Below are 23,254 nucleotides of genomic sequence, written 5' to 3' on the forward strand. Positions count from 1 at the left end.
GCAGAGCCAGCCAGTGACGCGGGATCTGCCGCAAGCACAGTCTGGGTTTAATCGGAAACTAAAAGAGATGGAAGGGGATGTTCGCGGCCCCTCCCTTGACTCTGAAAAGGACCCCCAGGGAGGGTATGACTCTCTCTAGCGACGACTCCCGCGATCTCCGATACTGCTCCGGGATGGGGCAAGGAGGTCGGACCGAGAAGGCGGCGCCGGGATGGGAGGCAGGGGAGAGCTGGGGAGGTGTGAACTTGCTGGCGGTAGGGCAGGCAGGGGACAGACTGTGTCTTCTGAGCCCGATGCCAACTCACTAGGAGCCTGCGGCCACGCCCATCATGACCGTGGGCGGCTCTCCACCTGGCAGTCCCAGCCTCCAGGCGCCGGGGGCTCCGAGGCCGGTGCGCTCTGGCACGCTTGGCTGGGGTGCCGGCAGAGGGCGCGCGAGGGTGCCCGGGAACTGGCGGGCGGGGGGCCCCGCGGGAGGCGGGATTGCGGGGAGGGCCCTGGGCCGCCCCTCCCGCCCCCTGCCCTCCCCGCCTGCCCACCGGGAGCGCTAGACTAGAAGGCAAGGGCTGCCGGTGTCCCCCGCGCGCTCAGCCGGCTTGGCGCCCAGCTCCTACCTGTAGAGTGTGGCGGGGGCGCCCCCTCCCCGGACACCTATCCTTTCTCCTCCTTCGGAAACCTCTCGCTCAGCTACCCGCGTGTCGGACAGGCGGCGCTGGGATCCTGGGACAGGGTGCCAGGCTCGCTGTTGGTGACATGTAGACGCCCTCCCCGCCGCGGTACAGCCTCAGAGCCTGGACGCCCTCCTGGCCGGAAAGTTTGAGGCTGGGCGCCATGGCCAAGAGCAGCTCCCTGAATGTCCGCGTCGTGGAGGGCCGGGCGCTGCCCGCCAAGGACGTGTGAGTACCCCCGGGGCCAGTCGGGGATGGGGGGCGTGCCGGGCATGGGATGGGGCAGGGGTCGCGCATTCGGCGTGCCAGGGAAGGTCGGTGAAGTGGGCGGGGGTTCTTGTCTGAGACCGAGTATTGGGGCAGATACACCTTCATGGGGCGAGAGGCCCCACGTCCATCGCTTCCTGGTGGGAGGGATCACCAAGACTTAGCAGATGCCCCACCCCGCCCCCAGGAAGGGGGTGTCTTTGTTCCTGGGACGTACTAAAAGGGGCCTTCCAAGGCTTCAGCCCTGGGGATTAGAGGGTCGGATTCTGTCAGAGCTGGGGAGGGGGTTTAGGGGTGGGGGGCTCTCTCTCTTAGTCCAGGCAGGTGTTGGAGGTGGGGTTTCTCCAGGCCTGGGTGGGCACCTGTTAGGACAACTCTGGGGAGGAGCCCCAGAGGGCCTGGGATCCAGGTGGCCCCAGGATTCCTCTGTGTGCGTCTGGTATTTAGGTTTGCAGAGCGTCACCAGCCTGGGAGAAACTGGGGTCCTCTTGACGCGAAACCCTAAACTCCCCAGCCAGCAGCTCCCAGCCCAATGGGGACCTTCCCTGGATGCTAAGCCGCTTGAAGAGCCAGCTTCCTCCTGCAGCCCCCTCCCTAGCCAGGTGTGATGGGGCTGGAGGACCCTCAGGTTCCCCTTAGTACCAGGTCCTCGGCTGTGCTTCCCTCAGGGCTGAGTCAGCAGTTGCCGAATCAGCAGAATGGGGGGAGAGGTCCCCCTCCTGCCTGGCCTGGAGCCCAGAAGGGGCTCTAAGGGTGTCAGCACCTGAAACAGGTGTGGGATCCTTGGCAGGACGTTGGCTGTGTGACCTCGAACCTAGTCCTCTTCAGGTTTGGATTTCCCGTCTGGGCAATGGAAACCCTGGACAGGAGTCTCCAAGCCACATGCAGCTGAGGGTGGAGAACTTCTTAGCATTTACCCGCTGGCCAGGGTGAGCAGGAACGTAGATTCTGAGCCTTCGCGCAGGCTGGGGCTCAGCTATGCTCTAACTCCCCCAGCTGGGGGCCCCCAGTGAGGAGTATCCTGCCTTTGACTTCATGAACATCCCCCCTCCCCAACCCTGCAGCTATGTCAAGGGGGAAGCTGCATAGAGCAGTTCTAGCTCCCCCCATCCTCATCAGCGACCCCCAAGAAACACGCACCTGAGGAAAGCAGAGAGAGCTCGCTTGCTGTGCAAGGGCAGCATCTGGGCGAGCCCCCTGATTCCCCTCTTATGAGATGCCCTCTCAGAGCACCCGAGAATTAGTGATTCTGGAACTGTCGAGGCAGTGAGGTCAGGAGTGGGGACCTGACAGCTGCTGGGGGGCTGAGGGGGAGAACCTTCCAGAAACCAGGTTTCCATCTCACGGTGCTCTGGCCCCTGCACCAGTCCTGGGTGAGGGCCATGAGGGAGGGACGGATGTTGTCCTTGGACCCGGATATGGCTCGCGGGGCCCCCTCTGCCTCCTCCTGGGGAGGGAGTTGACTCATACCTGGTTCCTGCATCTCTTGGCCACCCCTCCTCCCCCGAGTTCCCGGGCCAAGGTGAGCTCTGAGGTGGGCCACGACCCAGAACCAGGGTAGGGAGGAGAGTGGCTAAGCCCCAGTGGGGGATCCGGCCACACTGGCTCAGTTTCCCCGGCTGTTGGTCCCCTTCTTCAGAGGGGCTCCCTCAGAGCATGCTGGGATCTCCATGCCCGTGGGGACTCTTAGATGGGTATGTCCTCTCTCCCCTCTCCTAAGGGAGAGGGCCCAGATTCTTCCTGAAGCCTCACCAGGTTTGAGGGGGTTGGGGCCTGGCTTGGGAGGAGGCCTCAGCTGATAATTTGAGAGTTATTTCTGTCATTAATAATAGCAGCTGTATGTATGTCTTTGACGGCTTCCTATGGGCCAGGTCCTGTGTTTAACACTTCCTGTAGTCCTATCAGCATTTCCATTTTACGAATGGGCAAACCGAGGCTCAGAGAGGCCAAGTCACTTGCCCAGGGTCACACAGCTGGGATTTGAACCCTGACTGCCCCCATGCCCCGACCAGACTGCGCATGCAATGGCCGACGGGCCTGCTTTCCCATGCTTGAGGTGGGGCAGGAGCCGTGGGAGAGGCCAAGGGTCTAGAGAGATTGAGGGTCTGGAAGGGGCAGCCCCCTTCCGCCACTGTTGCTCCGGCCTGATAGGAGCCTGATAAGGCCCTTGTGCGTCAGAGCCCTGGAGCTGACATGCTTGGCTCCCATGAGGGGCCCAAGGGTCAGGCCGGGTAGACGGGAGGGGGTGTGGCTCCCAGCCCTTTCCTATGGATCCCAGCCCATTTGCCCCACATCTGCTGCTGGGGAAACTGAGGGATTGGAGCCCGCCTCAAAGAAGCTCAGGGAGAGAGGACCCAGAGAGAGAAATGAGATAGAGGGGGTTACCAGCCACGGGCATCCAGGGGGTTGGAACCCGATGGGAAAACTGAGGCTCCCAGGGTTACTCAGCCCAATGGGTTTGGGATAGATCAGATGGGAAAACTGAGGCCTGGGACATTACACAGAAGGGAGGTCACAGGTGGAACCCAGAGAGGAGTTCAGAGACACGGGACACCAACCAGTCTGAGGTGCTCAGGGGTGGAGAGCAGATGGGGAAGTGAAGGTACACCCAGCGGAGGGAACTAGGGGAAGGAGTCTACAGAGGGAAGCGAGGCATGGGGAGGGCTCAGCCAGCACACCAGGTTGGAGCAGCTCCTGGTGCCAGCGTCCCTCTTCCTGGGAATCCCCGAGGCATTTGTGGATCAGTGACAAACTGAACTGAGAGAGGGTGGCAGAGAGAGGTCGGGGCCTGGGGTGTAGGGGAGGGGGCCATTTGGGCAAGGGATCGTGAGTTGGGGTGCAGGCGTTGGTTAAGAACATGTGTGCTGAGCCCCACAGACCTGGGTTCGAATTCTGACTCTGCGGTGGTGGGGGGAGACAAGGGTGGGGAGATACAGCTCCTCCCCCAAGGAAATCAGATTTCGGAAGTTGCAGGGAGCCGTGGAGACAGACACTAAACAGAGAGAAACGGAGCAAGATGATTTCACATGCTCAGAGGGATCGGAGATCAAGTTTACACTGTCTACTGTTGGAGGACGGTGGTGGTGATCAAGGACCACCTCTCTGAGGCGGTGACTTTTGGGCTGAGGTTTGAATAATAGGACGGAGCCAGCCATGACAAGATCAGGAACAGAGCGGGTGTCTTAGTTAGGTGCAATGGCAAGTGCAAAGGCCCTGAGGCTGGACTGAGCTTAGTGGAAGACAAAGGAAGCCTGTGTGATAGGAAGGGGGCGGGGGTGGGGGAAAGAGATGAGGGCCCCTGGTCGGTAGCTTGGGATGGACTAGTAACTCTTACTATGAAGCGGGGATGGAACTGGCTTTGGTTGGCCAATGGCTCATGGCTGCTCAAGGGGATGCAGCCCATTTCTCCTACAGGTTGAGTTTTGAGGTCTGGGTGCCCTGGTCTGTGCCTGCAGTGAGAGCGGCTGCTGAGGTCCATCCCCGCTGAAGGCTGAGCTATGGGGAGTCCCCTCCCAGGGAAACTCGCAATGGAGAGGGCAATGCTTACCCTGAGGGTGGTGTTCAGGCACCTGTGGGGAAAGCTCTGGGGTCGGCCATGATGCATCGCACCACGCATCAGCTTCTTTAGCTCCTCCAATCACCCTAGGGGGTATGTGAAAATATTACACCCGACTTACAGAGCAGAGAAACTGAGGCCCACAGAGGGAAGGGGTCTTGCCAGGGTTCCACAGTTAGTAAACTTGAGGCCAGGCATGACTCCCCAACAGAGCACGTGCTCTGGACCACCGCTTCGGGCTTCCTGGCACCGAGACTCCAAATCTTCTGGCTTCATGTCTCAATGTTCTGTTTCTTTGGGTGGAAGCCCAGGGCCCATTCATGGAGGTCCGCAGTGGGTGGGCTGGGCAGCCATGACATCGTCTGCTGGTCCCCAGAGGTCCTGCCTCCACTGAACTTGCTGTGTGACCCTGGGCAAATCCCCTCCCCTCTCTGGGCCTTAGTTGCCCCCATCTGTAAATTGAAGGCAGATTGGGATCCCCACCCAGGGCTGCTCTCTCAAGCCCGCTCCTCAAACCTCCTCCTTCCGCAGGTCTGGGAGCAGTGACCCCTACTGCATAGTGAAAGTGGACGATGAAGTGGTGGCCAGGTGAGGAGGGGAGGGCCAAAGGAGCAGGGCCCGGGGACGCGGCTCCGTCTTGACCTGGGGAGTCCAGGCACAAGAATTCACGCTGAAAAGAGGACCTGGGGGAGGGCAACATTTGCCCCAAGGGGGGACTCGCAGGCCTGATGGTGGGTGCTTTGTGCCCTGGCCATGGACCCAGACAGAGGGGGCGCCGGCTCCGCTCTCCATCTGGTCCCACCAACTGGCCGACATCTTCCCCCTTCCCCCTTGTCCTGATGGTGTCCCTGCTGGCGTCCTGGGGCTGACTCAGTGGCGGCCAGATTGTACCTTCCGCAGTGGCCTCCCCGGGGACGGGCATCTCACGCTTGGCTGGGCTGGCTGGTTCCGTGCCTGCTGGGTGCTGCGGGCACCGGGGTGTGTACGTGTGTGGGGGGGAGGGTGTGGGGGGGCGTGCACGTGTGCCCCGCTGGGCCTACTTGTGAGTGTGTGTCGGGGTGTCGGAGGGCCGGTGTGAATGCCTGCTACCACTGGTGCGTGTCCTTGGGGTTGTGCAGGCTCAGAGGTTCACGTTGTGTACCAGCGTGGGAGGGTATACGCGTGTGTGCACAGGTGGGCTGCCGTGTACACGCATGTGTGCACCAATGCCTGCTTATTTGGGTACACAGGCGCCACTGTGAACACGTGTGAGGATGTGAAGATGTTTGGTGTGTGTGAGCGAGTCTCGGGCCAGGGAGACATCGGGCTGGGCTGGGCTGGGCTGGGCTTTGTTGCCAGCCCTGCAGGCTGAAGGACGGCTCTCAGCCCCCGCAGGCCTGAAGGGTGTGGGTGGGCCGGCGGCTGAGGCCTCGGTTCCTATGGAGATAGCAGGATTCAGGATCCTCCTGGCACCGGTTCTGGTCCAGATGGGCCGGGAGCTGGGGGCAGGGAGCCCGTGTGGGGAAGGGCAGCCTGCAGCACACCAGCCGACCCCCCCCCCATCATTCTCTCTGTGCTTGTGCCACCCCTTACCACATTCTGAGACACCACACCCAAACCCACAGACCGATTTTCCGTGTGACCCCAGGCTGTCACCCCCTCTGGGCTCTGAGGATCCTCTCAGCTCGGGGGCTGGGGAGCCTGAGGGGACTTCCAGCCAGGAAGAGGTCAGGGTAGCGGGAAGAGGGTGTTTGGAGAGAAGAGTCCGTCTGATGGTGGGGCCCTGGGCTGTGTGTGTATGTGTGTGTGTCCACGTTCATACTCTTTGTTGGGGAAGAGTGTGTGGAAGGAAGGAGGAAGGCAGTGGCAGGTGTGCGGACCAAATTTTGCAACCGTAAATTTTGGTGTGTCTTCACTGAGCAAAGTAGGTTCTTTTTTCCCCATTGCGTAAAGGGAAGTGCATCCGCAGGGGTGTTGGGGTGAAGATGTATGTGTGTCTGTTTCTGGGTTTGTCTTGGTCCCTGACCCTCCTGGGGTTCCCCTTGCTTCCTGAGCACTCTGGCCCCTGCTGACTTCATGGTCTCCTGGCCCCTCACGCTCCCCTGCCTCCCAACCACTGTCTTCTTGTTCCTCAAACTCACCATTCCTGCCTCAGGGCCTTTGCACGTGCTCTTCCAGCCACGGGGAACACTTGTTCTCATCCTTTCTCCCTGCTTTGGCTGACTAGCTCCTGCAGGAAGCCTTTCCTGACCCATCCTATCCTCACCCCAGTGGGCACCACTGAGCTAACCAATCACAGAACTTCTCTCACTGTGTCACAAGGGCTCAGGAGGGAGCACATGTCTGCTGAGCGAGGCTCTGTGGGGGTGGGGACCTTGGCACCCCTTCCTCTGATTCCCCATAGCCCCCAAGACTTGGCACATAGGTCAGGGTGAGTGTTTATGGAGTGAATGAATGAATGGATGGATGGAATTGTGTCTTGTCAGTTACTGTGTGACAGTGTGATTCTGTGTGTGTATCTCTGCTGCGTATCACCCTATGTATGTGAGTGTATGTCTGTGGGTCTATGTGTGTCTCCATGTTCAGGCACTTCTTTTGTCTGTGTCTCTGTGTGAATGTTTCTGTTTTCTCTCTGTGTATCTGCACGTGTCTATATGTAGAAACACACAGATGAGTGTTTCTAGAAATTTTTGAGGATGCATATGTATATCTGTGTATGTGTGAATGTGTCTCTTTGTGTCTCTGGCTTCCTTGGTATATCTGTGAATATCTCTGTTTCAGTGTGTATCCCCATGGGAGTGTGTGGTGTGTGTGTGTGTGTGTGTGTGTGTGTGTGTGTGTGTGTGTGTAGGTCCCTGGGTGTGTGAGAGTCAGGGTTTGTGTGTGTGTTTGTGTGTGTCTCCATGCCTGGATTCTTGAGTGTATGAGTGTGTGTGTTTGTAGCTGTATTTGAGTGTATCTGAGTAGCTCTGGGTGTGTATGTGTCTGGATCCCTGTGTGTGTGTGTGTGTTTGTGTCCCCAGGTATCTGCTGCCTGTGTGGCCCAAAGGCCCCCAGCCCCCCATGTCCCCTTTTGCAGGACAGCAACCGTCTGGCGAAGCCTGAGCCCCTTCTGGGGGGAGGAGTACACAGTGCACCTGCCCCTGGATTTCCACCATCTGGCCTTCTATGTGCTGGACGAGGATACTGTGGGGTGTGTGTGCTGGGGACCCAAGCCTGGGCGTCTGAGGGAAGGCGGGACACCCCGATACAGAGTACCCACCCACCCAGCCGTTGACACCTTGCCTCCACCTCTCCACGGGCGGGGCAGGGGTCCCTCATCTTCCTGCCTTTCTGCAGGCACGACGACCTCATAGGCAAGATCTCGCTGAGCAGGGAGGCCATTGCAGCTGACCCCCGAGGTGGGTGAGGGCCACTGGCCCCCAGCTGGGCAGAGGGCAGAGCGGGTGGCAGCTGTAAGGGCATAGCCAGCAGCACGGGGCACCACAAAGCCTTCAGGGGAAAATTATTTTGGTTGTTGCTTTTGTTTTCCATTTTAATTTAGTTCATTTATTGAGCAGTTAGCTTATTTACATAGGTCAATATTCAAAAGATACAATTAGCCGTGAAACTATCCCTCTTACCCCAGCTACTTCATTCTTTTTTTGTTTTTTGGCCGCGCTGCACGGCATGCGGGATCTTAGTTCCCCAACCAGGAATCCAACCCACACCCCCTGCAGTGGAAGCGGGGAGTCTTAACCACTGGACTGCCGGGGAAGTCCCCCCAGCTACCCCATTCTCATCCTCGGTGTCGTCAGTTTCCTGTATGTCCTTCTAGGGACATTTTAAACATATGCAAGCAAGTAACAATAGTAATAGCGGCAAAAACTTATATAGTGCTTACTGTATGCAGAACACTTTCTAAGTGCTTTACAAGTATCAATTCACTTAATTACCGTAATAACCCTGAGATAGGTACTCTTGTTATACCCATTCTATAGGTGAACAAACTGAGGCACAGGGGGTTTAATAACTTGCCCAAGATCACAAAGTTATTAAGTGGGACAGCTGGGATTTGAACCAAGTTGTCTAGTTCCAGAGTCTGTGATCTTAACACTATACTATATGTGTTTTTATTCTCTGCTTATAGGAATGGTAGCCTATTAAACTCATCGGTTCTGTACCCTGTCTTTTCACTTCACCATGTACCTTGGAGATCTTTCCATAATGGTGTCCCCAGAGCTTCCACATTCCTTGATCTTCGTATGACTTCATGGCACTCCATTGTGTGGATGTGCCATCATTTATTTGGCTGGTTCCCTCTTGATGGACACTTGGGTTGCTGACAGTCTTTTCCTAGTTCAAACAATGCTGCAATGACTAGCCTTGTACAAACGTGACTGCAAGTTTACATCAATCAGCTTGATAAATTCCTAGAGGTGGATTTGCTGGATCAAAGAGTACCCACATTAGCACATTTGATAGTTATTATGGTAATTAAGTTACCCTCCCTGGAGGAGTTAACCGTTTAACCCATCCTGTACCCTTGCCAACAAATACCAAACTTTTGGATCTTGTATCTGATAGGTAAAAAAAAAATGCCTCGGGCTTCCCTGGTGGCGCAGTGGTTGAGAATCCGCCTGCCGATGCAGGAGACACGGGTTCGTGCCCTGGTCCGGGAAGATCCCACATGCCGCGGAGCAACTAAGCCCGTGAGCCATGGCCGCTAGGCCTGCGCGTCCGGAGCCTGTGCTCCGCAACGGGAGAGGCCACAACAGTGAGAGGCCCGCATACCGCAAAAAAAAAAAAAAAAAAAAAAAAAAAATGCCTCTTAGTGTGGGTTATTTTGCATTTCTCTATGAGTGAGATTTTTTTTTTATTCAAACAGAAAGTCACAAAAATTATAATCATCCTCATCAGTTCACCCAGTCAGTCCCATGTAATTATTTAAAATTTTGATCTTCTGTTAGCACTTTTATGAATTCATCAGTTTTCCATTAGAGTTCTGAATCAATGAGTGAGATTGAAGACCTTTTTATATATTCAAGAGTCACTTTATTTCCTTTTTTGTCTATTGTCTATTCACATTGTATGTGTATTTTTTAACCATTGGGTTGTTGCCTTTTCTTACTGATTTGTAGGAGCCCTTTACATGTGAGGAAAATGAACTTTGTCATATTAGCTGCAAAATGTTTTTCTCCCTTTGTGGCTTATATATATATATATATATATATATTTTTTTTTTTTTTTTTTTTTTTTTTCGGTACGCGGGCCTCTCACTGTTGTGGCCTCTCCCGTTGCGGAGCACAGGCTCCGGACGCGCAGGCTCAGCGGCCATGGCTCACGGGCCCAGCCGCTCCGCGGCACGTGGGATCCTCCCGGACGGGGGCACGAACCCGTGTCCCCTGCATCGGCAGGCGGACTCTCAACCACTGCGCCACCAGGGAAGCCCGTGGCTTATATTTTGACTTTGCTTACAATTTTTTCCAGAAGAAAATTTGTTTCTTTTTCTGTAGTGAAAAAAATTTTTTTGGCTCTTGATTTTCTGTGATACCTAAAAAGGCTTTCTCAACCCTAAGATTAAGAAAAAATTTTTTACATGATTCTTTCAATCAACTATTTGTTTCCATTTTTAAAATGTTTTTGCAGTTAAGTCTTTCATCTATTTGGAACTTACCCAGATACAAAGTATGGGGTAGGGATTAAACTTTACTACTTTTTGTCTACATGACTACTACTTGTCTTGACACAATTTATTGAATAATATAATAATATATTTTTTCATTAGTTGACAGCCTATGTGCCAGTCATCATAATCTCACTCCTATTTAATGAGGGCTTATTATGTGCCAGGCGCAATGCTAAGTACTTTACATTTAGTCCGCACGACACCAAATGAAGTATGCACCATAATGATCTCAAATTCACAGCTAATGGGAAGTGAGGCTTGGAGAGGTGGGGTGACTTGTCCCTCCTAGAAGTTGCAGAGGTGGGAATTGACACCAGGCTGTGCCTGCCTCCTAAGTCTGTGTTGTTAACCTGTCCACTGAGCTGTCCCCAGTGTGCCTCAAACATCCGCCCAAGGGGGTGGAATTAAATTAATGACATATAAGGCTTAACTTCAAGGAACTTATGGACAGATAGAAAAATAAAACACATTTACCCAGAACAGGGAGGAAGAAAAAATGAAACTCTCATGTGTCTGTGGGTGCCTTTTTATTTTTTAAAACGACTGCAATGTGGGGTGGAGGTATGTGAGGCATCACTGGCATGATAGAGGGCAGTGAGGGCTAGTGTGGTCAAGGAAGGCTTCCTGGAGGAAGGGGAATGAGTTGGATCTTAAAGGTGCTTTGGCAAAGATGCTAAGGCACATCTCCATGGATTCTCGTCTAAGGTCAGGTGTAAGCCAGGCCAGATGGAATACTTGATGGGGGTTGATTGGGGAGGAGGCCAGAATCTGGACTTTCTTTTGGAGACACTAGGGAGTCATCAATGGTCCCTGAGTAAGACAGTGAAGAGACTGGAGCCATAATATCAGAGGATGCACTGACAGAAGAGATTAGATACATTTTCAGAAGGTTTCTGTGTTGCTGTGTGGATATTGGATCACAGTGGGACAGGAGTAGATGTGGGAGATCAATTAGGTATCTGTTGCAATAATCAAGTGAGAAAAACTGATGGCATCCTGGACTTGGGGGTAGCGGTGGAGCTAGAGAGGTGAGATGCAACGTACACTTCCAGCAGCGTGAGGGAACTAGATCCTCAGAAGGGCCCTCCTGCCACATAACAGTGAGATCCTGAATTAGATGCAATTCCTAATACATTGTTGGAAGGATGTAAAGAAGGAAAAAACCCTCAGTGTTCCTCCCCCCGCCTCCTGCACATCATGAGCTAAAACCTAACGGGGAGTGGTGAGCAACAAGCAAGGCAGTAAGGAAGGATTTCCCTGAAAGTAAATGTCAATATCAAATTCACAGTCAACAAACAGACTGAATCTTAGGCTCGGGGGAAGGCAGATATTACTGAATCTGAGAATTCCCCATTAGATTGAGACCCTTAAAAGGTTCCAGAATAAGCAACCACCACTGCTCTCCAGGGATAAGCATCTTCATGTTGAATTTCCCACAGAGGGAGCTCCAACAAACATGACTTCACAATCAAAGGACACCACACACTCAAGTGTGTGGTGTGTGCCATGCCACCATGAGCGAGAGTCAGCAGAAACAACGGCCATCAGATTTAGACCCATAAAGACTTTAGATTTTGTATTTATGATTATAGAAATTTTTAAAAATTCATTAAATAAACTAATCACCAGAAAGGGCCAGCAATAGCCATGATAAATTAAAGCAATACATTAAAAAAAAATAGACTGACTTGGAAAAGAACCAAATCAAACTTTTAGAGATAAAAAGTACAATTGTTGACATTGAAAACTAGGTGGCTGAGTTCAACAGCAGATTGTTCATTCAGAAAGAAATTATTTACACCTTAGCCCAGAGAAATGAGAAGGAAAGTATAAAAGAGAAGTTCAAGGCATAGAAAATAACTGAGAAGGTCTAACATTCATTTAATTGGAGTCCTAGAAGCAGAAAATAGAAAAAGCTGGGGAGAGGAAATGATAGAAAAAATTGACGACCTGGAATTTTCCAAAACTCAAGGAAGGGCATGAGTCCATAAGTAGAAGAAGCACAACCTGTACTAAGCAGGATAAAAAAAAAAAAATCCTTACCTAGACACATTGTGGGGAAACTGTAGCAAACATCAAAGCCATAGTCCTTAAACTTGGAAAAGATAGACCATTCACACAAGATCAATTATTAGGCTGAAATGACTTCCCAATAACTACAATCAAAGCTGGAAGTCAGTGGAACAATATCTCTAAAGTGTTGAGAGACATGAGAGACAGAGAGGGAGAAGGAGAGAGGGAGAGGTTAAGACTGAGACTAGGATTGACTTGATTGATTCAAGCAGAGAGCCTGAATGAATGCTCAGAGATAGGAAAGTCCAAGGTTTTTTTTGAGGGGAGAGTATATTGGGACTAAATGATGCAGGGCTTTATATACCGGGATGAAGAGTGTGATAGTACATGGTTAGGGGCATTGGCCCTAGAACTATACTGCCTGTGTTTAAATCCTAGCTCTGCTGTTTACTAGCTGTGGGATCATGGGCAAAGCTCTTTCCTCTCTGTGCCTCATTTTCCTCATCTGGAACTAGGGATAATTACAGCAGCTACAACAGAAGGCTAACATGAGTGGTCCAAGACTCAATACCTTTTTAATGTTAATTGAATGTTTAAGTTAATGCAGTGTCTAGACCACGGTAGGTGCTTAATGAATGTTACTGCCTGCGCCCTCCAGGAATTGATAGCTGGATCAGCCTGAGCCATGTGGACCCTGATGCAGAGGTGCAGGGTGAGATCTGCCTGGCCGTGCAGATGCTGGAGGATGTGAGGGGCCGTTGTCTTCGCTGTCACGTGCTCCAGGCCAGGTATGGTCACGATGGGGATTGGATGGGGGGGATGGTCTGAGAATGAGCAGAAATCCGCTGGGTCCTCCCAGCTGCCTTGCGACCACCTCTCTCCTGGGTTCACAGCCAGGATCCTTGGCGGGCAAACGGTCCAAGCTCACCGGGTTGCAAATTTCTTGGGTTAAAGCACAAGCAAAATCTTTGTTGGGGCCCCAGTGACTAGCACCCAAAGGCCAGACACTCAGGATGACCAGACAGATGAGTGCGGAGGTGTATTAATCAAATTGTAAGTGATAGACACCCAATTCATACTGGCTTAAGCAGATGGGCTTGGATGAATGACATGTAGCTTCAGGCATGGCTGGATCCAGGTGCTCAAACAGTGACATCAGGAATCTGTAGACATAGATTCTTTGGATGTCTTTTGTATTAACTTCATCCTCAGGCAGTCTCTCCCCAGGTAGGGGCAAAGATGACCCCAGAAGCCCCAGACTGGCATCGTATCAACTTGGCAGCTCCAATGGAAAAAGAACTTCTGTCTTTCACCATTTCCAACCAATATCCTGGGACTAATTCTTATCGACCCAGTCTGGGGTACATGCCTATCACTAAACCAATGACACTGACTCTGATTGGTCAGGCCTGAGTTCCAAGCCCATTCTTGCAGTGGAAGGAGGGATCAACCCACATAAGTTATGTGGACTGGGAGAGAGGGAGGGGTAGGTCCTGTCCCAAAGAAGCATAAGAAAGCAGACGGATGCAGGACCAGTACAACCCACAGATGAACCTCCAGGGTCACCAACTCCTGGGATATTCATCTTCCTTCTTGCCTATTTATCACTCCTCTCTGTTTCTCAGCTCCCCCATTACTCTGTTTCCTTAAATACTTGCAGTCCTCTTTTCCCTCCCATCTCCTATCTTGTTTTCTGCCTTGCATTTCAACACCTGACTCCCTCGACCCTTACTTTTAGGCCAATCCTTGCCCAGGTTGGGCTGGATCTCTATTTCTAGTATGCTCTGTGACCTTAAAGCCCTTTCTTGCCCTCTCTGTGCCTCTCCTACGACCTCCAGATTTCTGTCCCCAGCTGGGGCTCCCTGGAGTCTGGATGGAGTAGCAGGCAGGGACAGGACAAACAAAAGGACTCAGTATGGGGCAGGGACACCTCATCTGCTCTGTGCCCATGACCTCCTCCCCAGCCACAAAGCTGTGCAGGATCCTTGCAAGCAGGAGAGGGACTGATTGCAGTCGCTTAGCAACTGGGCTGGCTCCTAGGAAACCAAAGAAGGCTTTGGATGCCGAGCAGGGGTGGGAGAGGAGCAGCGGGAGGAAACAAGCAGCCCCTGTGTGTGTGTGTGTGGGGGAATGTCCCTGGATTTGGGACCTTGGGAAGGAGGGGTGGGGGAAGCTGACTGGGGTGAGCCTTTGAGTTGTCATGGCAACCAGAGGCAGGGGATCCCTGCTTCATGCCTTTTCTTCCTCCTAGGCACGGTGTGGGCATGAGTGTTTGTTGAGTGAATGAGTGAGCTGAGCACTTACCACCTGCCGGCTGCTATGCTGAGCCCTTTACGCATATTGTCACATTTCACCCTTGGCCCTGTGAGGTTGGTCTGTTATTACTCCGATTTTCCAAATGAAACTGAGGCTCAGGGAGATGAAGTGAATTTTCCCAGTGTCACCCAGCCAGTGAATGGGAGAGTCAGGCTTCGAGCCCTGACATCTGGCATCTGGTCTCCCATCCAGGGGCTCCAGGGAAACTGAGGCTCCCTTACCCCTCCTCACTGCACCTTCACCTGCTGCTTTGTGATGTTCAACTTGACCTTTCTGTGCCTCAAGTTTCCTTCCCTAGAAAATAGGGGCATAGTAGCGTGTCCTCGTAGGGTAGCATTAGTCAATAGGAAGATACTGGGTTCGGATGGGCCTGGTGAGGGATGCGCCTCGCTGGATCCCTACAATGCGGTAGTTCGTTGCCTTGGAAACCAGCAGCATTTGAATGGTCTACCCTGAACCCCCTTTCCAAGGCCCAGCTTGGGTCTTGCTCCTCAAGGGTCCTGTGACCCCCCACCCCTTACTTCATCTGTCCCCAGGGACCTGGCCCCCCGAGACATCTCCGGCACATCTGACCCATTTGCACGTGTGTTTTGGGGCAGCCAGAGCTTGGAGACTTCGGTAAGTGGTGTAGCGGAGCCGGGAGAGTGGAGCATCTGGTGACCTTGGGAAAGCCACTTCACCTCTCTGAAGCTCAGTTTTACCATCTGTAAAATGGGGACAGTGGTCCCATTAGCTCTCTCTCTCACTCCTTCCTCTCCCAGACCATCAAGAAGACTCGCTTCCCACGCTGGGATGAGGTGCTGGAGCTGCGGGAGATGCCAGGTTCCCCATCCCCGCTGCGGGTGGAGCTCTGGGACTGGGACATGGTTGGCAAGAATGACTTCTTGGGCATGGTGAGCACGCACCCCCCCCAGCACCCCCCTCCCCTGACACCCTCCATGGCTTTCCAGTGCCTCCGAGGGGGAAGGGGGAGATGGGCTGGGCATCTTCGGGCTTGCTTGGAAGGGTAGATGTGAAGGCTGCCTCATCAGGTCCCCTGGCCAGGCTTGGGTGATGGAGTGCCATTGTTCCATTGGTGCAGGAACCTGTCCAAGGTCACAGCGTGGGCCCAGATTCCTATTCTGGGATGAGAGTACCCAGGATGACTGTGTGCTAGCCCTGTGCTAAGTGCTTCTCCAGCATCACCTCATTTATGTAACCCTGATGGCCACTGTTAAGAGGCTAGGACCATTGTCCCCATTTTACAGATGGGAAAATGAAGGTTCAGAGAGGTTAAGTGGCTTTCCCAAGGTCATATGATTAAGAAATGGCAGAGTCAAGATTTGAGTTCAGGTCTCTCTGATTCCAGAATCCAAGTCTAACTCTTACTCCTGGAAGCACTGGGCTCAAGGTCTTTCTCTTGAGACCTCAGTCTTCCCATCTGTAAAATGCATGTGATTTTTCTTGCCTCTCAGTAGTAGTGGATGTATACTCAGGCCTGATAGTTTTTGGGGTTTTTTTGGCCGTACGGCATAATCAGGGGTTGAACCTGGGCTGTGGCAGTGAAAACACTAAATCCTAACCACTAGGCCACCAGGGAACTCCAAAGGCTGCCAGTTTTTAAAAGGAGGCAAGATTAGAGCAAATAAGAGGAAGACTTGGTTATGCACTCCTGGTGGGACTGTAAAATGGTGCAGCGGCTTTGGAAAACGGTCTGGCAATTCCTCAAATGATTAAAGATAGAGTTACCACATGACCCAGCAGTTCTACTCCTAGGTGTGTACCAAAGAGAAACGAAAACTTATATCCACACCAAAAAGGTTAGTGTTCATAGCAGCATCGTTCATAATAGCCAAAAGTAGAAACAGCCCAAATGTCTACCAACAGATGAACGAATAAACAAAATGTAGTATATCCACACAGTGGAATATTATTCAGCCATAAAAAGGAACAAAGTACTGACACATGCTGCAACGTGGATAAACTATGAAAACACAATGCTAAGTGAAAGAAGTCAGTCCAAAACCTCCCACATCTTATATGATTTAATTTATATGAGATGTCTAATATGAGCGAATCTATAAAGACATAAAGTAGATAAGTCGTTGCCAGGGGCTGGGAGATGGGGAGTGATTGCTAATGGGTATAGGCCTTTTTTTTGGTGGGGGAACTGATAGAAAATGGACTGAAGGGCTTCCCTGGTGGCGCAGTGGTTGAGAATCCGCCTGCCGATGCAGGGGACACGGGTTCGTGCCCCGGTCCGGGAAGATCCCACATGCCGCGGAGCGGTTGGGCCCGTGAGCCATGGCCGCTGAGCCTGCGCGTCCGGAGCCTGTGCTCCGCAACGGGAGAGGCCACAGCAGTGAGAGGCCCGCATATCACCAAAAAAAAAAAAAGAAAATGGACTGAAATTAGTGGTGATGGTCACACAACTCTGTGAATATACTAAAAACCACTGAATTATACGCTTTAAATCAGTGAATTATATAGGATATGAATTATATCTCTGTAAAGTTGTCATTTAAAAAGAGAGGGAGGTGGGGCTTGTGGGCCTTCTGGACTGTCTTTATTATTTATTTACTTTTGGCCGCGCCATTGGACCTCCAGGGAATTCCCTTTATGCCTTTTGATAGATGCAAATTTCGTCCCTAAACAGAACTGAAAATACACTCAGTCCAGACTTGCTGTCTCTAGGAGCTGTGTGACCTTGGGCAAGTCACTCCACTTCTCTGAACCTCAGTTTCCTCAACTGTAAATTAAGTGTCCCCTGGAGGCCCTCAGGATATGGTTTAGGAGGAGGAGGTAGCCCTTGGTGGGCTTTGCCTCCCCTCCTTGGGTGGGCAGCCCGACCTCTTCTTCCAGGGCTGGGTTGGGCAGAGCTCTGCTGAGGGTCTGTGTGTCCCCCCCACAGGTGGAGTTCCCCCCACAGGTCCTACAGCAGAACCCACCCAATGGCTGGTTCCACCTCCTGCCCTTTCCCAGAGCAGAGGAGGATTCTGGGTAAACGTGGGTGCAGAGGGAGGAGGCTGGGCTGGAACCATGTTGGGTACCACCTTCAGCTTGTATTATTGCAGTATTTATACCGGTTGATATCCGTTCACACCTGTTTATACTGGCCACACCTGCCCACACCTGTCCACACCTGTCTTGTTTTACAAATATCTATGCTCTTTACCTGTATTCACACCTGCCTATCTTGGCTCACCGCACTGGCCCATACATACTTACATTCCTTCACCTGTGATCTGGCCCTGGCCAGGGGGAGCCTGGGTGCTCTGCGGCTGAAGGTGCGCCTGACCGAGGACCACGTCTTGCCCTCCCAGTACTACCAGCCACTCAGGGAGCTGCTCATGGAGTCTGTGCTAGGGCCGGCAGAGGTGGGTGCATCACTGCGGGCGGGCAGGGATCTGGATCATGGCCTCCCCTTGCTTCAGGGATGTCTAGCTGGGCTTTTCTGCTCTGGGGTCCCAGAGCCCCAGGCCACCTCTCCTGCCTCCTGTCCTTGTGCAGGAAGATGCTGCCAGCCCCCTGGCTGTCCTGGAGGAGCTGACCTCGGGGGACTGCCGCCAGGAGCTTGCCACCAAGCTGGTGAAGCTCTTCCTTGGCCAGGGCCTGGCTGGGCCCTTTCTGGACTATCTCACCCGGCGTGAGGTGGCACGGACCAGTGAGTTGCCTGCCATGACCCTCAGGCATCACTCCCCAAGGATGAGTCTGCAGCGCGTCTCTGGGAGAGAAATGGGGGGGGGGGCCTCAGGCAGAGGGCAGGGGCTGCTGTGTCTGTATGTGTCGGAGGTGGCACGGGCTGTGCACTCCCAGTCAGCTGGGAGCATGGTCCTGGGTACAGGCCCTGGTTTTGCTACTCATGAGCTGTGTGGCCTTAGGCAGCTCACTTAACCACTCTGGGCCTTTGTAGTGTGCGTGGAGTTGACGCTGCAAATCTCCTCAATTCCTGGGGCTGGAAGAATCATGACTCCCCACCTTGGGTGGGTGGGGTGAGGTGGATTCAGCCCCCCAAATCCCAGCAAACACTTCCCTCTGTCCTCCCAGCTGACCCCAACACCCTCTTCCGTTCTAACTCCCTGGCATCCAAGTCAATGGAACAGTTTCTAAAGGTGAGTAGGTGAAGGCCTGATGGGGCCCGGCGACGGCTTCCTCAAGGGAACCCCCTTCCCAGTGCTTACTCGGACCCCAGAGCTTGGCCAGACTCAGGCGGCACTGGGTGGCTGAGCTGGGCTGCTGGTGGCTGGTGGCTGGCCCAGCCCTGAGTTGCACCCCAAGCCCAGCCCTTGGGCAGGCCCCCGCCTCGCTCTGAACCTCTCCCTGCGTGGTGCCCCTGCCCCTCGCTCACGGGCACACCCTGGCCTCGCCCTCAGCCCCGCCCCGTGTGGTGCCCCCCTGCCCCCAGCTCGTGGGCATGCCCTACCTGCACGAGGTCCTGAGGCCGGTGATTAACCGCGTCTTCGAGGAGAAGATGTACATGGAGCTGGACCCGTGCCGGATGGACCTGGGCCGCACCAGGTGAGCCAAGCCTGAGGCGTGAGCCCTCCACGGCCCCCTTGTCTGCCTGCAGCCTTGTCAGGCCGGGTCTCTGCCGACTGCCCCCCACACCTCCCTCCAGCATGACTGCTCAGGAGCCCCGCATTCTACCTCAAAGCCTCCCCTGCAAGCGCCCAGCCCCTCCGACGGTGTCGTGCAGTGGTTATGGGCAGGACTCGGAGACATGAGCTGCCTGGGCCCAAACCCCAGCTTTGCCACACCTGCTGGGCAAGTTACTTAACCCCCCGTGAATATCTACCTGATGGACTGTCGTGAGAATTAACTGAGTTATACACACAAAGCCCAGCATGAACTAACACTCCATAAGTACTAGTTATTTCTGTTATCGTGGTGGTGGTGGCTGAGGCCCTTGGGGGAGGGCCCTGCGTGGGTCTGCGAGCAGAGGTGGCATCCTGCAGCGCTTGATGACATGGGGTCAGAGAGCAGGGCAGTGACGGGGTCAGGGGAGTCAGTTCATGCCTCCCTGGGCTCCTCCTTTCTTTTTTGTTTTGGCCGCGCCGTGCAGCATACGGGATCTTAGTTCCCTGACCAGGGATCGAACCCGCTCCCCCTGCAGTGCAAGTGCAGAGTCTTAACCACTGGACCGCCAGGGAAAGCCCATAGGCTCCTCCTTTCTCGCCAGGACTTTCCTCCTCCAGCCAGGGTGGGCGGGCTTGTTCCTGCCAAGCCATCTGAGCCGGTTGCTGGGCAGTCCATTGGGGACCACGGTGGAGGCAGGAGAGGGTTTTTCCTTCACTTTGGGCTTTGCCCAGCAAGTGCTGCCCACACCTTCCGACCACCTCAGAGGCAGGTATTAGGATACCTTTTTACAGATGAGGAAACTGAGGCTCAGAGAGGGGAGGTCACCTGCCTAAGGTTGCACAATTGGGAAGTTGCAAAGTGGGGATTTGAATCCAGGCCCTGAGCAGAAGGGCAGAGTCCATCTGTGAAACCCCTAGGCCAGGGCTTTTCCCAGCACACCTGGCAAGGATGGTGGGAGTCACTGGGCGCCCACAGGGAGCAGGAGCATCCAGGGACCTGGGCAGGGCAGAGGTGCAGACAGACTCTGGAACTGGCAGTCTCGAGTTATAATCTCTGTTCTGCCACCTATTTGCAATGGGACCTGTCTGAGCCTCAGTTTCCTCATCTGTTAAATGGGAACAATCAGCCTACTTAATCTAACATTGGGTTGCCATTAGGATTAAGTGAGTCAATGCCAGAGACAATTAGTTCAGGGCTTAGCTTGTTGGGTCCAGGGCACAGTGGGGCCGAGAACCCCCAGCCTGGCTCCCATGGAACTCACAATCTGAGGGTAGGCAAGACAGATCCTAAACCTGCATGGCGACAGGAAGGAAGGGAACAAGATCATTGCAGATAGAAAAGTGCTATTCCATCGTCCATTCAATGAAACAATTGTTAAGCACCTACTATGTGCCAGGCACTGGGCTGAGTGCTGAGTTCGTAGCAGGGAGCAAATGGACACAAGTCCCTCTTCTTGGGGGAGACAGATAATAAACTAAAGAAGAAGGTTATTGCAGGCAATCAGTGGAAAGGAGGGAGATAAAGTGAGGGAGGGTCCTGGCAAGAGCCAGGAGCAGGGGAGGGGCTTGCGATGTTCCATAGGGTGGTCACAGGGACAGCCTCCCAGAGAAGGGGACATGGAAGCAACGACTTAGAGGAGTTGAGGGAGGGAGTCGTGCACAGATCTGCTGGAAGAGTGTTCCAGGCAAGGGGAACAGCAAGTGCAAAGGCCCTGGGGCAGGAGTGTGTGTCTGGCAGGTCCACGCTGAAGATGCACTGAACCAGGGTCCGCGAGGATGAGCAGTGGGGGAGGAATGGCCTCTTTGAGGAGGTGATTCCCAGCAGGGGGATCAGCAGGTACAAAGGCTCCAAGACAGAAATAATCTCCGTGTGGTTAAGCAGCTGCAGTGGAATGGTAGAAAGGGAGGCCTTGGTGATGGGATGGGAAGGTGGGTGCTCTCTGAGCTCAGTGGGGACCCATGCAGGGTTTTGAGCAGGCAGATGCCAGGCTCTGAGGCGGAGCCCTCCACTTGCTCCCCCAGGAGAATCTCCTTCAAGGGTGCGCCCTCCGAGGAGCACGTGCGGGAGGCCAGCCTGGGGCTGCTGACGGGCTACCTGGGGCCCATCATGGATGCCATTGTGGGCTCCGTGGGGCGCTGCCCGCCCGCCATCCGCCTCGCCTTCAAGCAGCTGCGCCGGTGCGTGGAGGAGCGCTTTCCCCAGGCGGAGCACGAGGTGGGCCAGGCACTCCCACTGGGCAGATGGGGAGACTGAGGCTGGGGAGGGGCAGTCGCTTGTCCAGGGTCACAGGGGGAGGAAGGGCAGGGGCGGGACAAAACCTGGGCTGCCCACGCAGCAGTTCTGTGCGTCTTGGCAGAAGTGCGGACAGCGTTCTGATAGGATCTGGGACCCCGGGGTGATGATGACGATCACGACGATGATAATAATAGCAGTTAACACTATATAGAGCCCTTTCTAGGAGTCAGAGCTTGTTTTACGTATTTATTACCTCGTCTAGTCTTCACTTTCACCCTACGAGCTGGGTGCCAGTATTATTCCATTTTACAGAGGAGGAAACTGAGGCCCGAGAGGTTAAGTTACACAGCTAGGAGGGGGTAGTGATGGGATAGGCACCCACCCAGGCGGACTCCTGAATCTGTGCTCATAACCACCAAATAATACAGTCTGGCGCAAAGCAAGTGCTTCTTAAATTCCAATTATTAGAGAGAGAGAGACAGAGAGACAGAGAGACAGAGAGACAGAGATGGCTGGAGCACAGTACTCAGTAGCAGGCGCCTAAAATAAAGTCTAAAAATAAATCCCTGCACGTGCTAGTGCTTTTCTAACACTGATACCAAAGTTGAACTCCAGGTGCTGTAGGGTTCAGGCAGGTGAGGTAAATGAACAGAGCAGTCAAGGTGTTGTGCAGTAGGGAGTAGTAGGGACTGTGGCCAACTGGAGCTCTCCCACAGCTTGTCTTAAAGGGGCAGATCCAGACAATCAATTATTGCCATGTAGGAATAGGGACCCAATATTGCCAGATCTTCAGCGTTTTTTTGTTTGTTTGTTTTTTAATACAACAGTCTGGAGTTTATGTGTGGAATCTTATTTTTAACATTTCGGCACTAGTTTACCTAACAACAATAACACAACAATAATACTTTGAGCCAGTCGTTCCACGTTTGCAGCTGGGCTGGCCTGTGGGTTACCAGTTTGAGACCCCCAGGTTTTTTTTTTTTTTTTTTTTTTTTTTTTTGGTGATATGCGGGCCTCTCACTGTTGTGGCCTCTCCCGTTGCGGAGCACAGGCTCCGGGCGCGCAGGCTCAGCGGCCATGGCCCACGGGCCCAGCCGCTCCGCAGCATGTGGGATCTTCCCGGACCGGGGCACGAACCCGTGTTCCCTGCATCGGCAGGCGGATTCTCAACCACTGCGCCACCAGGGAAGCCCGAGACCCCCAGGTTTAATGCTCAGCATGCCTTCTGAGGTGGCCGTCATGGTCCTTGCTTACAAATGACACCGAGTGAGGCTAGGTCTTAACACAGCACTGACATAACAGAAATGCAGACTGGGGTTCGCTTTGCAGAAAGACCTAGGACCCGCTAAATGTTGGAGATGTAATGGGCCCAATCCCTAGAGCCTGGGTTAAGAGGTCCTGATTTATGCCACACCTCTCCCCACTTACAGATGGGGAAACTGAGGCCCAGAGAGGTGAGGCACCTTGGCCAAAAGTCGCGGACTCAAGGCTAGGCCTCCAGACTCGCAGTGGGAATCTCTTCCTTTTTCCCTCATCCCCGCCTGAGGAGTGAGCTCTGGGCCTCCAAACTGGGACATGGGTGATTTACCCCGCAGCTGCAGGGCTCTTGCCTGGGTTGCCAGTGGAGGTGCTAAGTGGGACACAGCCAAGGCAGGGAGGCAGGGAGGGAGGCGGGAGGCCAGAGCCCCCGACAGCCTGGCCCTTGTGGGAGGAGCCAAGATCAGTGACACCCAAGTGTCCCCCAGTTCTCAGCCTCCACGGTAGGCAGAGGCCACGGGCAGGGAGCAGAGACTTCCTCAGGCCCATGAGGATGGGTGGGGTTGCGGTAACCCAAGGGAGCCCCTTTCTTTGCCGCTCTGACACTTGTTCCTCCTTCTCAAGAAAGGAGGAAGTTAATGAGCTGATATCAAAGGCTAACATTACCCTGGAACATGGCGGGCTTGGGGGGACAGCCTTGGGGGCAGTTCAGGGTTCCAGATGAGTGGGACCTCCACC

The 23,254-nt window shown here is 53.7% G+C and overlaps 1 protein-coding gene across 6 annotated transcripts in view; it reads left to right on the forward strand.

The window, feature by feature from the left end:
- Positions 1–23,254, forward strand: part of RASAL1 (RAS protein activator like 1) — a 32,441-nt gene continuing 9,187 nt past the window's right edge. For 2 of the 6 annotated variants that reach the window (XR_010836874.1, XM_059039424.2), the window contains exons 1-13: positions 465–896; positions 5,023–5,079; positions 7,550–7,663; positions 7,810–7,871; positions 12,810–12,939; positions 15,004–15,085; positions 15,229–15,360; positions 17,358–17,446; positions 17,706–17,823; positions 17,957–18,110; positions 18,494–18,558; positions 18,852–18,964; positions 21,046–21,238. Coding sequence is in view for 5 of the 6 variants with exons in the window: in XM_059039424.2 (XP_058895407.1) it covers positions 832–896; positions 5,023–5,079; positions 7,550–7,663; positions 7,810–7,871; positions 12,810–12,939; positions 15,004–15,085; positions 15,229–15,360; positions 17,358–17,446; positions 17,706–17,823; positions 17,957–18,110; positions 18,494–18,558; positions 18,852–18,964; positions 21,046–21,238 (1,374 nt within the window). In the remaining variant the exon portion in view is untranslated. Of the gene's footprint in view, positions 255–464; positions 897–5,022; positions 5,080–7,549; positions 7,664–7,809; positions 7,872–12,809; positions 12,940–15,003; positions 15,086–15,228; positions 15,361–17,357; positions 17,447–17,705; positions 17,824–17,956; positions 18,111–18,493; positions 18,559–18,851; positions 18,965–21,045; positions 21,239–23,254 lie in introns of those variants that run through there. The other 4 variants (XM_067015105.1, XM_067015103.1, XM_067015104.1 and 1 more) reach the window with 4 other exon arrangements.

The sequence above is a fragment of the Kogia breviceps genome, chromosome 15 (genome assembly GCF_026419965.1).
Source record: "Kogia breviceps isolate mKogBre1 chromosome 15, mKogBre1 haplotype 1, whole genome shotgun sequence".
NCBI lineage: Eukaryota > Metazoa > Chordata > Mammalia > Artiodactyla > Physeteridae > Kogia > Kogia breviceps.